General features: G+C 38.7%; 1 protein-coding gene across 1 annotated transcript; it reads right to left on the reverse strand.

Annotated features, from left to right (window-relative positions):
• Positions 1-2457: 2457 nt before the first annotated feature.
• Positions 2458-6371, reverse strand: LOC131021419 (putative pectinesterase/pectinesterase inhibitor 45). The gene is made up of 3 exons (XM_057950604.1): positions 5456-6371; positions 5223-5383; positions 2458-3262 (listed from the first exon to the last, which is right to left on the reverse strand). Exons 1-3 carry the CDS (start codon positions 6340-6342, stop codon positions 2568-2570), a joined length of 1743 nt encoding a protein of 580 aa, XP_057806587.1. The 5' UTR covers positions 6343-6371; the 3' UTR covers positions 2458-2567.
• Between the last annotated feature and the right edge of the window lie 7277 nt (positions 6372-13648).

Genomic DNA, 13648 nt, shown 5'->3' on the forward strand with positions numbered 1-13648 from the left:
GACGGATGGAGTATTTGGAACCATGCATGGCTAAGCATTAGTATTTATAGGGAGAATATACAATAATTATGGGGGCTTCATATATAGGCCTTGATCTAACCATTGAAAAAGGCCTTTCTTGCTCCCTACTCTAGTAGCTTGCCCTGATTTGCCATTTGAGCATGTTTGGTGTAGGGGTGAACCGGTACGGTATGACGAAAAAAAAATCGACATATCGTGTACCGTATACCGTATCGTAAATTGCATTATGAGAATTTTCATACCGTTGTCGTATCGAACCTTTTCGGCATACCGAAAATTTCGGTATGAACTTTTCTTATGCCGGTGTCGTACCGAAGTGCGGTATACCGTAATTATTTGTATATTATTTCATGCTTAAATTCATAAAAATATTACTCCCTCCGTCCCTAAAATAACTTCATCTTTTTCCATTTTGGGACGTCCCCCAAATAACTTCCTTTTTCTTTCTTTCCATTTTTGGAAACCTACCCCACCACTAATAATACTTTATTTATTTTTACTTTTCACTTTTCAACACTCTAAATACTAATTATAACACTTTTCACAACTTCCAATAATAATTATATCACTTTTTCTCCTTTATCAATACACTTTACAACTTTTTATTAAAACCCGTGCCGTCCCCAAAGAGGAAGCCATTTCAGGGACGGAGGGAGTACGATATACCGTGTATTTGTGCATACAAAATTTCATTAAACAAATATAAATAATCTTCTAACAAGTCTAGAATTATATATGTGTGTGTATATATATGTAATTTATTTCAATCAGTACGGTATACCAATTATTTTGATATATACCAATATTGCGGTATATACCGAAACAACATTATATGCCGACTTTTCAGTGTATACCGCGGTATGAAGAAAATTGATACCGTTGTCGTACCAAAGAATTTCGGTACAATACAATACTGTACCATAATTTACGGTATACCAAAAATTCGGTATTTTCGATATTTTTTCGATACGGTATACGGCATACCGATTTTTCGATATTTTAGCCCACCCCTAATTTGGTGTTTCATTTTAATTTCGATTATTCACTTTCTTTTCTTTTTCTTTAACTTCAATTTTATATATTTTAGTTTAATTTTGTTATTATAATTGAAGTTTATTCCATCCAAATAACATATATACTTATTTTATCATTTGGGTTTTTTTTACTTTTATTAATTAATAATTTATTATTAGGGTCGATAAATTTAAAGGTATATATATATATATATATATTTTAAAAAAATTAGCTTTTGGAAATAAAAATGAAAATAAAGTATAATTCATAATACTATAATAAAATTTATTTTTATAAAAAATATTATTAAAATAATAGATATAAAAGTGTGACACGGTAATAGACACAAAGTTATGGGACACTAGAGATCTGATCATCCACTAATGAATTTGTAATGGGAAAACTTCCCTTTTTTTTGGGTCTGCTATGCCTAAGTGTTTGTCAACACCAATTTTCTTTTATTCCTTCAAAATTAATGAAAGTTTTCTTTTTTGACAATTGTACTCTCATAAGAGTATAATTAGTTTTATTAATATTATCTTAAATTTTTAAACTTTTGCCAAACAAAAAAAACGATTCACTTTTGTTAGGATGATTCAAAAAAAATAAGAATACATCTCTCTTTGGCTAAGATGGAAGGAGTAGAAAATAATTTATAGTATTTTTTTATTTGTACCCCATTTGCATGATTTTAATTCGATAAAGATTGTTGAAACAAATTATTATTATTATTATTATTATTATTATTATTATTATTATTATTATTATTAGTGGTGTGCGTAGAACACGTGCCTTGAATTATGATGATGAGCTTGACTCAATGGAACGAGTCAAGCCTTGAGTCAGCAAAGCCTGCATCAGCTAACTCGAGTCAAACCATCGACTCAACTGACGTGGGTGTTTCTATGCCTAGAATCAATTATGAAATAGAATGATTGCTCAGTTTTCAAATAATTGTTTGATCATTTTGATTGAGATAAAAGTTTTTCTACTTTTTATATTAAATATTTTTATGCTTATTTTTATATAATTAATATACTCCCTCCATCCACCAAAAGTTTAACACTTTTGGTGGACATATGTTTCAATAAAATATGTGGTGATTTTTATGTTGTGGAGAAATAGTCCTACCATTTTTTAAAATGAGTGGTTGTGATTGAATTGAGGATGATATTTTTGTAAATAAAGAGTATTTGTAAGGATAAAAGATAAGAAAAAAATGTGAATCCGTGTTCATAAAAGGAAAGTGTCATACTTTTAGTGGACACCTAAAATGACAAAAATGTCATATTTTTCCATAAACGAAGGGAGTATTTATTTATCGCACCCCAAATATATATATTTATGAATCCGCCAGTGATATGACTGACTGGAATAGATCGGCCAATGATATGAATGAATTCTAATATATGGAGTATGATAAATAGCCGAACACAAATTGCATTATTATAAATATGTATAAAACGGCATATATATATATGTATACATATAGAAAAACAAGAATAATATAAAAAAAACCTAGAATTAATCTATCAACTAAACATGCCAAAACGCACGGGAACATCTGCTGCCTTGAGCCAATCCTCGCCTTGCAGGAAGGGACCAACCGTGAACTTCAACACATCGTCCCGCTTCAATGTCTTGTACCCTGCCCATTTCACCCGATCCTTGGTGGCCGATCCCGGCCCCTTGTTGTTGAACTCTGCGTAGAACAGAGTCTTGAGCCCCGAATCACCGCTCCACTCCTTCCACCCCTCGGGCTGGATGAGATCGCCGATCTCCGACTCCATGATGATCACCCTCGAGTACTGCTTCCACGGCCTGCCCAGGAAGCTCTTGAACTTGCCCTTCTCCGCCTCCAGCTTCTCGTCCGCAAGGATCTTGCAGTTCTGCAGCACAATGCCCGTCGTCTCCCGCTTCTCCGCCCGCCCCTGCGCCGTCACCACGTTCTGCTGGTTCTCTGCCGGCCTCCGCACGTAGATCATGCAGTTCTGGAACACGGCCGCCGCGTCCCCGAAGATGAAGTCCACGGTGCCGGTGATGTAGCAGCTGCGGTAGAACTGTCTGTGTGTTTGTGTGTACAGGGTGCTCTTGTATCCTTCCATGCGGCAGTTCACGAATATCGACCGGTCGGATTGCACTCGGAGCGCCACCGCCTGGTGCTTCTCCGGCCCGGCCATGTTTCGGAACCCCAGCGACTGCGCCATGAATCCTGCTCCGATTGCAACTGCATGCATGCCCAGTTCATAAATATTGGTGTCATCAAATTTTGTGTTCCTAATTTTCAACGTTTTTCAATAAGCATTTGAATATTATTTTTTCACTTTAAAAACCTCCAACTTTGGAAATGATTTAATTTATATCACGCCTTATAAATTCCAGCTATTGAACGATAAGTTACAACACCAGCGCTTGGGATATAAATAATAATAAAAAAAACATTTCAAAATTGAAAACGTAAAAATTGAGATTTTTTTTTGACAATGGGGGAGTTGGAGAGGGGGAGTAGTGAGGTTTGAACGCGGGACCTCACTATTCACACAGGAAATCGCACTGCTTGGTGTCCCCTTGAGGACAATTGAGATACTCCCTCCGTCCACGAAAAAGAGTCCTATTTCTCCTCTTTTTTTTGTCCACAAAAAAGAGTCCTGTTTCACTTTTTATACAATTATACCCTTAATAACTTTATCTATTTACTTCATTTGCCATTGAGGACCCACCTCAATAATTAAAAACTCTCCTCACTTTAAACTTAATTAAATTCTCTCTCTTCTCTCACCAAACCTACGCCCTTCTTCCCCTTCCCCTTCCCCTCTTCCCCGGCGTGGTTCCTCCTCCGGCGAGGCTCGGACCCGACCTACGCCCCTCTTCCCCTTCACCTCTCCGGCAGCAGCTAGGTCGTCGCCGCCGCCGCCGTGCCTCGGCTCACCGCCCCCATCAACTCTTCAAACCCTATCTTCTAGATCTCTCTAGAGTGGTGCGGCGTCTCTCTCCTTCTTCTTCATCGTCTCTCTCCGGCGAGGCTGCCCCTCCTAATGGCCTGAGTCGGTGACCATTGATGGCCTGAGTAGGCGGCGAAAAAGAACGTGGCGGTGGCAGGGGGATTTTAGAGAGAGGCGCGACATCGGTGGCGATTCAAGGTGAGGAGCCACGAGCACAGCGTCGCGCCGCCTCTCTTCACCGGCGAGGAACGCCACCGTCGACCACCCCTCTCATCGACGCAGCAATTAGAAGCCGCTAGAGGACTTGTTGCCGCTGTCGTCGCCCTTCATCCTTCGCTTCTTCTATTTCTCACTCCAGATCCAAAAATCCCCCCTATCTTCTCAGGTAACAACGGCAATCCCTCGCTGTTTGTGAAATTTCGGCAACCATGGCTGCCTCCAGCCTCAACTCCCTCTCACCGTCCGGACACACGACAACTACAAGCTCAGATTTTTTCCAAAATGTTCATTTACTGATTTGGTTCTAAATATGAGTGGGAAAATTGATTTTTCATTTGAAATGTAGCTATAGCAAATCTAAGTGTATGCTTATTTCTTGTTCATTTATTGATTTTGTTCATTTAGTTCAAGCTTGGTGAAGTCAGTCTCTAATTAAGGATTCGATTTGTTCCAAGTCTTGGCTTTGCTGTGTTTATTTATTTGGATTTCTTGTGCTCATTTCTTTGGATTGTTTTGTGTGTAAAAGTATGGTGCTTTCAGTATGATTGTGCTCATTTCTTTGGATTGTTTTGTGTGTAAAAATATGGTGCTTTCAGTATGAATGTTAAGGGTGTTAGACTGAGTTCAGTCTAATTAAGAATTCGATCTCTTCCCACTTCCCAGCCAGAGTGTTAAGGGGTGTTGACTGAATTCAGGTTTCAGGCGAGATTTTTCTTAGCTTTCTTTCAGTCTGAATAACTTCATAAGTTAAATTAGGATTAAGCATTTAAAATTGTTATTAACACTACCCCTATAAATTTACTTCTCTCTCCACTTACACCTACTTTAACAACTTTCTTAAAACCCGTGCCGAGTCCCAAATGGGACTCTTTTTCATGGACGGAGGGAGTATTTTTTAAAAAAACGGTAAAATATTTATGACAACTTTCTTGAGGTGACTAAACTAGACAATTTTTTTTTTTGAGGGAACTAAACTAGACAAATTTGTTGCAAAAGTAATTAAGTTGGCAGTTTGTGAAGGGTTACCAAATGATGCGGTCTGAAACGTTGGAAGTCCGTCGACGAAATTCTTAGCTCCGGTGATAATGCTCTTCTGCGATCCGTCTCCGTACATTGTGACGTTGACCATGTCCTTGGCCACCACCACCGTCTCATCGTACACCCCTTCTTTCACATAAATCACATATCTGCAACGTCCATCTAATTAAGCAAGCAGTGCTCAACAACATGCATGCAACAAATTAAACGGAGAAACATACCGTCCTTTGAATTTCTTTGGCATTGCCTTGAGAGCTGCGTTGATGGTTGTGAAATTCCCGGTGTTGTCCTTGGCCACCGTCACATTCGGCGTGAACTTTGCCCCGTCGGCTTTCAAGATTCTTCGGTGCTGCTGCATCCACGCCGGCTCGTCGAAGCTCAGGAGCCTCCGCTGGGAGCCGCCGGAGGCCTCCGCCTTGGACAGCACCGCGGAGACCTGCGACACCACGGAGAGCGAGTTGCTCCCGAGCATCCTCACGCCCTCCAGAATCTTCTTCATCTTCTCCTTGTCGGCTCCCTCGGGGAAGCCGTCCAAGCACGTCTGCTGGTACGAGATGACGGCGCTGAGCCAGTTGTTGAGCTCCGGCTTGGCCGTGGACATCTTGGATATATCGGCCCCCTTGATGCTGGCCATGGAGCTGTTGAGCTCGTCCCTGGCGTCCTTGAGCAGCACGAGGCAGTCGTTCAAGGCGGCCTTCTTAATCGGGGTGTCGAATTTGACGTCCCTGGCCTGCTTGGCGACGGCGTCGATCTCGCGGGTGGTGGCGGCCAGGGAGGCGCGGAGGATGTCCATGGGGGTGGCGGAGGCGTTGTTCTTGACCTCCTTGAGGAGGCTGTCCTCGCAGGTCTTCTTGTAGTCGGTGTTGGCGCACACCGACTTGACGACGTTCTGCGCGGTCTTGGGCTTGGACGGCGGGGGCGGGGGGTGGGCGTGGGCGGAGGCGTGGTGGTTGCGGTTGGTCTTGTAGATGGCGAAGCAGACGGCGGCGGCGGCGAGGAGGATGACGATGACGCTGACGACGAAGGCGAGGATGAGACGCTGCTTGAACTTCTTCTTCTTCTCCTCCTGGCGGCGCTGCGAGATGAGGTCGAAGTCCTGGAACGCCATTGGTGGGTAGATCTTCTTCTCTGCCTTGGCCGCGCTGGGGATTAAGCCAAGGCAGTTTGTTTCCCGATTAACGTTTTTGTATGTGTCATGGGTTTCATGTTCGTTTATATTTGTGTTATTTGAGTCGATGTGAATTGCGGGGCCGTGGTTTGCAGTCGCGCATAGTTTAGCAAGTGAGGTTCTGGATTGGAGGATTTTCAGGGAATGGATGATATGGCTGTTTTAATGCCCCCGAATATTACTCTCCTTTCCTTGTTATTACAACCTAACTAATGTTGTTTGTTGCTACGCTAGGGTTTATGGGATTTTCTATGCATACACATATTTAGTACCAGAACTGATCACCTACCCACCGTGGGCATGCATAACGTGCCCACCATGATGTGGCAATTGTAATTATAGTAAGATAATTTTAGTTAGAATAACATTTATTAGTTATCTTTCCTAATTAAAATTGCCACATCAATGGTGGGCACGTTATGCTTGCCCACGGTGGGTAGGTGATCGGTTCTGTATTTAGTACGTACTCGTCAAACACTCAACACTACCTTATACAACATATCTTCATTTTTTTGAAAACAATCACAAATTTCATATTCCACACTTCCTTTGCTCGTGCCATTTTTTGGATTCATTTTTACTTATGAATCACAAGTTTCATATATATTAGCCGTGTACAACATAAAAATAACACGAACAAGCTGTTTGATTGCATTATCATAATAAACAAATACACTTCTCTTTTCTTTTTTTTGAAACCAAAAAAATACAGTACTTTTCATTATTTATTCTATACCTTGTTACCATATAGGTTCAACCTCTTTACACTTTGTAAATAATTGTAATTGCAAACCACCTATCATATACGATACTCGTAGTAATATTGAATATAGTAAATTAATAATGAATATTGTTATGTACGATACTAAAAAATTAAATCTATAAATATGCACGCTTTATAAAAGCAAAACTTCTTTTTTTGCAGTGACATTTGTGTTGATAATAATTGGATTTTTTTCTTTTGGTAGCTTATCTCCTTCGTCTACGGACTACGGTCATATATTCCCAAAAACCATGGACTATTTAGAAAAATTAATTCATGTATCAAAAATAAGAAACAAAAGCAGTTAAATAATTTATGTATAATATTATTAATCTGAAATTAATTTTAAATAAGATTATTTATTGAATAAATAATAACAGTATATATAAAAAATAAATTACTTAATTACTCTTTGTTGATGGTAGTTATGTCCCTCGTAGTTTTTGAATTAATAGCTAATGTATTTCATTAGTACCACTCTACTATCTTCAACTCCTACTTACCAAAGTTTTTTTTTTTTTAATTACAAAAAGTATATACTATCTGTTATATTATCAAAATAAGCAACTTGCACGCAGACAGAACCTCTACGCCACACAAAGGCAGGAAAACTACCCGCACGTAGGCGGAACCACACAAAAAGTGAGAAAATTACTCGCACGCAAGTGAAATTGAATCCAAGGCCTCTCACAAAGGAGATTCTTTGGATGCCTCAGCCCAAAGTTAAATAAATAAATTCCAATATACACATGTAAATAATATACGTAAAATATATGTTATAGTTGGTAATAATAAGCAAAATACTAAGTATTTGAGGTTTGCCATTTTTTATTGTTGAATTTTGATTCTATAAAATTGTATTGTATATTTTTTTGGGTGGATTCTTTTGTATATTTATATCAATACTAGTGAATGCTTTATTTACGATAGTGTATCTTTTTAGAGTAAAAATCCTTTTTATGAATCAATGTTGGGATATATAATCCATCCACCTTTGTATGGGCCAATTGTGGAGTTTTTTCTTAGAAAAGCCCAATCATTTTATAGTACACTCACAGCCCACACTTGATCTGCCAAGAATCCCATATTTCAACGCGAATAAATCACGTGAGAATAAAGAGGGATTTTGGCAAATAAAATCACGAACAATTTTGAATTTGTAATTTTAATGCGACTTTTGAAATGTGGCGAATTAAATCACCACCTTTTCAATTTTTGCAATTCCGTCCTCCCAATTTTTTTCGGTCGCCAGAGTGTTGAATTGGAGCTTATGGAAATTAGTAAAGACGAAATTATTTTTGTGAGGTCTAAATGATGTCGTTTCATACAATTTCAATTAAAAATTTCTCCAAAATATAAAGGGACTATATCCTACATTTGCACCATAATTTCCAATATTTAGTAATTTTATTCCAAACGACGTCGTAACATGAATATTACGTGGAGAACTAATATACGTAAACTACAACTCAACAATACGACGATCGAAAAAAATTGGAGGGATCAAATTACAAAAATTGAAAAGGTGGTGATTTAATTTGCAACACTTCAAAAGTCACGTTAAAATTGCAAATTCGAAATAGTTCGTGATTTTATTTGCCAAAACCCCAATAAAGAAAGAAAACCTACTGATATTTTCCTCAACTAGATTAAATTATTCAGAAGGCTTTGATCTGAAATCATCTACATTAGTTTGTTCTTTGAGTAAAAATAAAAAATGTCCATTTTTATTAAGTTGTAGTGAAAAACGTACATTTTTATAAAATAATTTTATTATGTTCAAATTAACTAAATTACTTTTAATGTCTCAATTAATCAATGTTCTTGTAAGATAAAAATAACTTGTTGTTGGAAAAGTAGGGCGGCAACCTACTTAGTGAGGTAGTCACCCGGACGGCAACCTACTTAGTGATGTAGCCGCCTGAACGACAACCCTTTTTTTTTCGACCGACAAACTACTTTTTCTTATAAAAGTAGCTTGTTGATTGAAAAAGTAAGATGTCGTCCGAACTGCTAACTCACTAAGTAGGTTGCTACTCGAGCGACAATTTACTTTTCCGATAGCAAGCTATCTCTTTTACACTTTTCTTACACAATTGTATTTATGTTAGGAAAGAATTGTGTAAGAAATGTGTAAGACTTTACACAAAAAAATAATATAAAGTCATCAACATCTAAGGACAATTTCGACCCTTCACTTTAATTTGGCATAGACTTAAGTTTATATATATATATATATATATATATATATATATATATATAAAAGTGGATATTTTTAATTAAAAGTTATAAATATTGACATTTTTACCCATTAACCTTTGTTCTTTACCCCATCTACTACCTTTAAATTACCTTCTCCATTCCTTGATGCATAAACATTTTTCTTGTCCGATAAATACTGCCATTTTCACTCAAGTCATCCTCCAAAAAAGACATCAAATTGTATAGTACTTCCCATTTCTCCCATATGAGAAAACAGGAAGAAGCAACATCACCACTAAAAGTATATTAATTCATAAAGGTTTTGCATTTTAACAGTTTATTTATGCCTCTTTCATCAAATCAGACTATGAATTTCTTAGAGCATCTTCAATAGAAAAATGCATTGAGGATGCATCTCCAAAAGTGACTATTGGGGGAATTTAGGTAGAGGAGGGAGTTGGGGGAGAGAGGAGAGAGAAGGGGCGATTTTAGAACCTCTTACACAGACACACACACACGGAGGAGAGAGGTGTAAATTTTGTTTTTTTTTCTTTTTCTTTTGCCTTTTATTTGTTTTTTTTTCTTCTTTTAAATTTTCATTCACATTCAATTTTTTTCCTTCTTTTCTTGAAAGTTCTTTTTAAAAAGTTTTTTTTATTGCCAATTTATTATATTTACTTTTTTAAATTTAAATTAATTTTTTATCGTATGTTTGACTTTAAATAAAAAAAATCTTTTTTTTTTGCTAATGAAGTTATATACATATTTATAAAATAATTAATTTATGTTACATTATAAAGAATAAATGTAAAATTTAAATTAAATGTAGATAAATATTAAGTGAGTTAAAAGTAGTCCAGAATGATGTCAGTAAAAACTTGAATTTGAGTAGGTATTGTTCGAGGTGAAAATAAAGAAGGAGAATATGATGTGGCTTCGATGATTTCAGCAAAAACCTGTAAATGAGGATGCACGATAGGAGATGGTCTTATATTGTTTGCAGAAAAGTCAAACAAAAGCATAACTCTTTCTTCATTTAGCCAAAGTACCACCGAGGTTTCACCTTTAACTTCATCAGTCCACATCATCTACTCTATTTACTACTCTCTGAACTGCTATTACCCTGTTATTTGATGAACCTCGATCACACACGATACGAATAAACAAAAGATCAAATTAAAATGTGCGTGTGTTGGTCTAGCGGTAGGAGGTTAATGCCCAAGACCTGAGGTCCTGGGTTCGAGTCCTCCGTCGCGCAGTCTTTAATTTTTTTATTTACTTATGTAATTTATATAAAAAAAAGATCTAATTAAATTCTTCAGCATTTAAATCATCATAGACAAACCAACGAGAGCTCCCAAAATAAAATGTCGAATGTTTTTATAAATAAACATGCTTTAATACCTATGAAGACATAAAACATATTACGATCATAACCTTAAAATTTTATTACAAAGCTTGAATCTTGTGCTTAGATCTTGTTTGAGGGTCTTAGTGTTGGTGTGTGCTGAGAGTCGAAGCGAGGAGAGGGGTGTCAAGCTGTTGCTCAGCCAGGTCGGATAAGGAGAATGGGCGGTGGTGGTGGTTGTTACTGTTGTCACCGCCGGGCCCGGGAAAGAAGAGCCGAAGGTGGCAGCTCCATGCTGCTACTGTTCGATTAGGAAGAGAGAGAAATAGCAGGATACCTCTTTTGGGGTTTTTGTCCAGAGGATGGCAGAGGCGGTGCTGCTGCCGGGTGCGAGCGAAGCAGCGGCGACGGCGACTCTAACGAGTGATCGTTCGCTTGCCGTGAATTGAGGGAGAAGTGGTTTCTGATTTTGGGTTATGGTAGAAATATAGAGGGGGTGAGTGTAAACACAAAATTTTGTATTTCAATTTAATAATATACAAAAGTGCGTTACAGAGATAAATTTATAGACTTGAATGTAGATTTATGCGGGTTGCGATTCTCTAGTTGATCCTCTGATTCATCTCTTCCATTTGTTTCTCGAACAATCTCAAATATTCTTGACATATTTGATTTGATAACGTCAATCCAAAGGACTCGAGTCATGATTTTGGATTTGAACGTCAAAGTTGATTTGATTTCATTTTAATTTGATTTGCACGAAGAATGCATCGAATACTTGAAGATCGCCTTGAAGATTCGAAGAATACTTTAAATACTTGAATATTGCTTCGAATACTTGAAGATCGCTATGAAGATTCGAAGAATGCTTTGAATACTTGAATATTGCTTCGAATACTTGAAGATCGCTTCGAATACTTGAATATTGCTTCGAATACTTGAAGATAGCCTTGAAGATTCCAAAAATACTTTGAATACTTGAAGATTGTCTTGAAAATTTGAAGAATACTTTGAAGATTACCTTGAAGATTTAAAGAATACTTTGAATACTTGAGAGAAGAAAGAATACTTTGAATACTAGAAAGAATTCTTCATCAACTCTTGAGTTCTTCAATCTTTGCACCACTTCACTTGTGCCTTATGCTTGCCCTCACACCTCTATTTATAGATGTAGGAAGGTAAACTCATGGACTTTGGGCCTTCATGCATGGGCTGTTAGGGTTTAGGTGCCAATAGGCCCATAAATCATTTTTTTAAATATCAATTATATATATCTCTTATTTTGGAATAAAATAAAGGGTTAAGGTACAAATTCACCCCTAAAGTGGACATCCCTAGAGCATATCCCTCCCCATTCTCGACCTTGGCCCAAATAAACCCCAGAGTCCATGAAAAGGGTACATTTAAACCCAGCGAGAAAACGTCCGTTTTCTTGCCGTTAACTATTTTTTTTCTTTTTTAATTCCTCTGCCTAGCGACCCCCTCTCCCCACCGGACGTCCCTTCCTATTCCGACCACCGCACACCATAACTCCGACCACCACCGCGCCACCGCAGCCGCACAGACGCACACACACCCACCCCTCTTTTCCCCTTATTCTCTGACAGCGGCAGCTAGCACCGGCGGTCGCCATCTCTCCCTGACTTCCCTCTCCCTTTGCATCCTCTCTCTAGCGACCCATACAGAGACCAGACACATGCACATACTCTATCTCTCAAAATCGAGCCCTAACAGCCGCCTCATCAAATCTCCGGCTGGCAGCAGCGGCTGGCCACCGCCGTCGCCCCTTGTCTAACGCCCTCACAGACACATGCAACCACACACATACTGACTCTATCTTCTCTAAATTCCCACGCACAGACACGCGTCAAAAGCGGATTTATCTCTATCTCTCTTTCTCGAGGCTCCACCGTGCAACTTTTCTTCCGACGAGAAGCCACCAAAGAAAACACCAGAACTGACGTCATCGAGTGCCGGATGGAGAAGAGCTGCAACGACATGAGTTTTTCGTCAGTGAAAAGCTCATCGGCGGGAAGCATTGCAACCGGATCTTCGAGGCGGAACTCAAAATCAACGAAATCCTTGTCGGAGACCTCCGGATCTGGCTTCCAGCTTCTTCTCATCAGCATTGTACGCAATCGGCAGCCGCTTCGAAGACGACCTATTGGCGGCGAGTTTCGAGGGAAAAGCCACCGGAGGACAATCGAGGAAGCTCTCCGGTGACATTCTGATGTTGTTGACGCACGCCGATGCCATCTTCGGCCGATCCCAGTTTATTCGCAGAGAAAAAAAAGGTTAACGACGAGAAAACGGGCGTTTTCTCGCTAGGTTTAAATGTACTCTTTTTATGGACTCTGAGGGTTTATTTGGGCCAAGATCAAGAATGGGGAGGGATACGCTCTAGGGGTATCCACTTCAAGGGTGGATTTAGTACCTTAACCCTAAAATAAATTTTAATAAAATATAAAATATTTAGTTCTTGAATTTACACGTGGCACGATATAATTCGATGATAAATTTAATTGTCCATAGTGAAAAGCGAGGGACGAGAGGCGAACGAGAGGGAAGAGCACGCCGTGAGATTGAACGAGAGGGAGAGATACAGTTAGAGATGTGAGAGAGAGGAGGAGGGCAGTTGACGGCGACCCTCACCGAAGAGGAAGGTCGCCGATTTTGTGAGGAAGAGAGATGAGTCACTGCGTGTGCATGTGCGTGTGACTGTGTGCGTAAGAGTGAAGAAAGGAATAATAGGTGTGGGGCCCAAATATTGGGCCTGATTAAATGGGAATTGAGTTGAGATTGGGCCTTATTTATTTAGTTAAGATTGGACCCGAATTTATTTAAGTTGGCCTAAAATGATATTTTTTAATGAATTGGACTGCATTTTAAAATGTTTTGAACTTGTTTAATTAGTATGTTATTTTTACTAAGCT

This window comes from Salvia miltiorrhiza, chromosome 4 (assembly GCF_028751815.1).
Source record: "Salvia miltiorrhiza cultivar Shanhuang (shh) chromosome 4, IMPLAD_Smil_shh, whole genome shotgun sequence".
Taxonomy (NCBI): Eukaryota; Viridiplantae; Streptophyta; class Magnoliopsida; order Lamiales; family Lamiaceae; genus Salvia; species Salvia miltiorrhiza.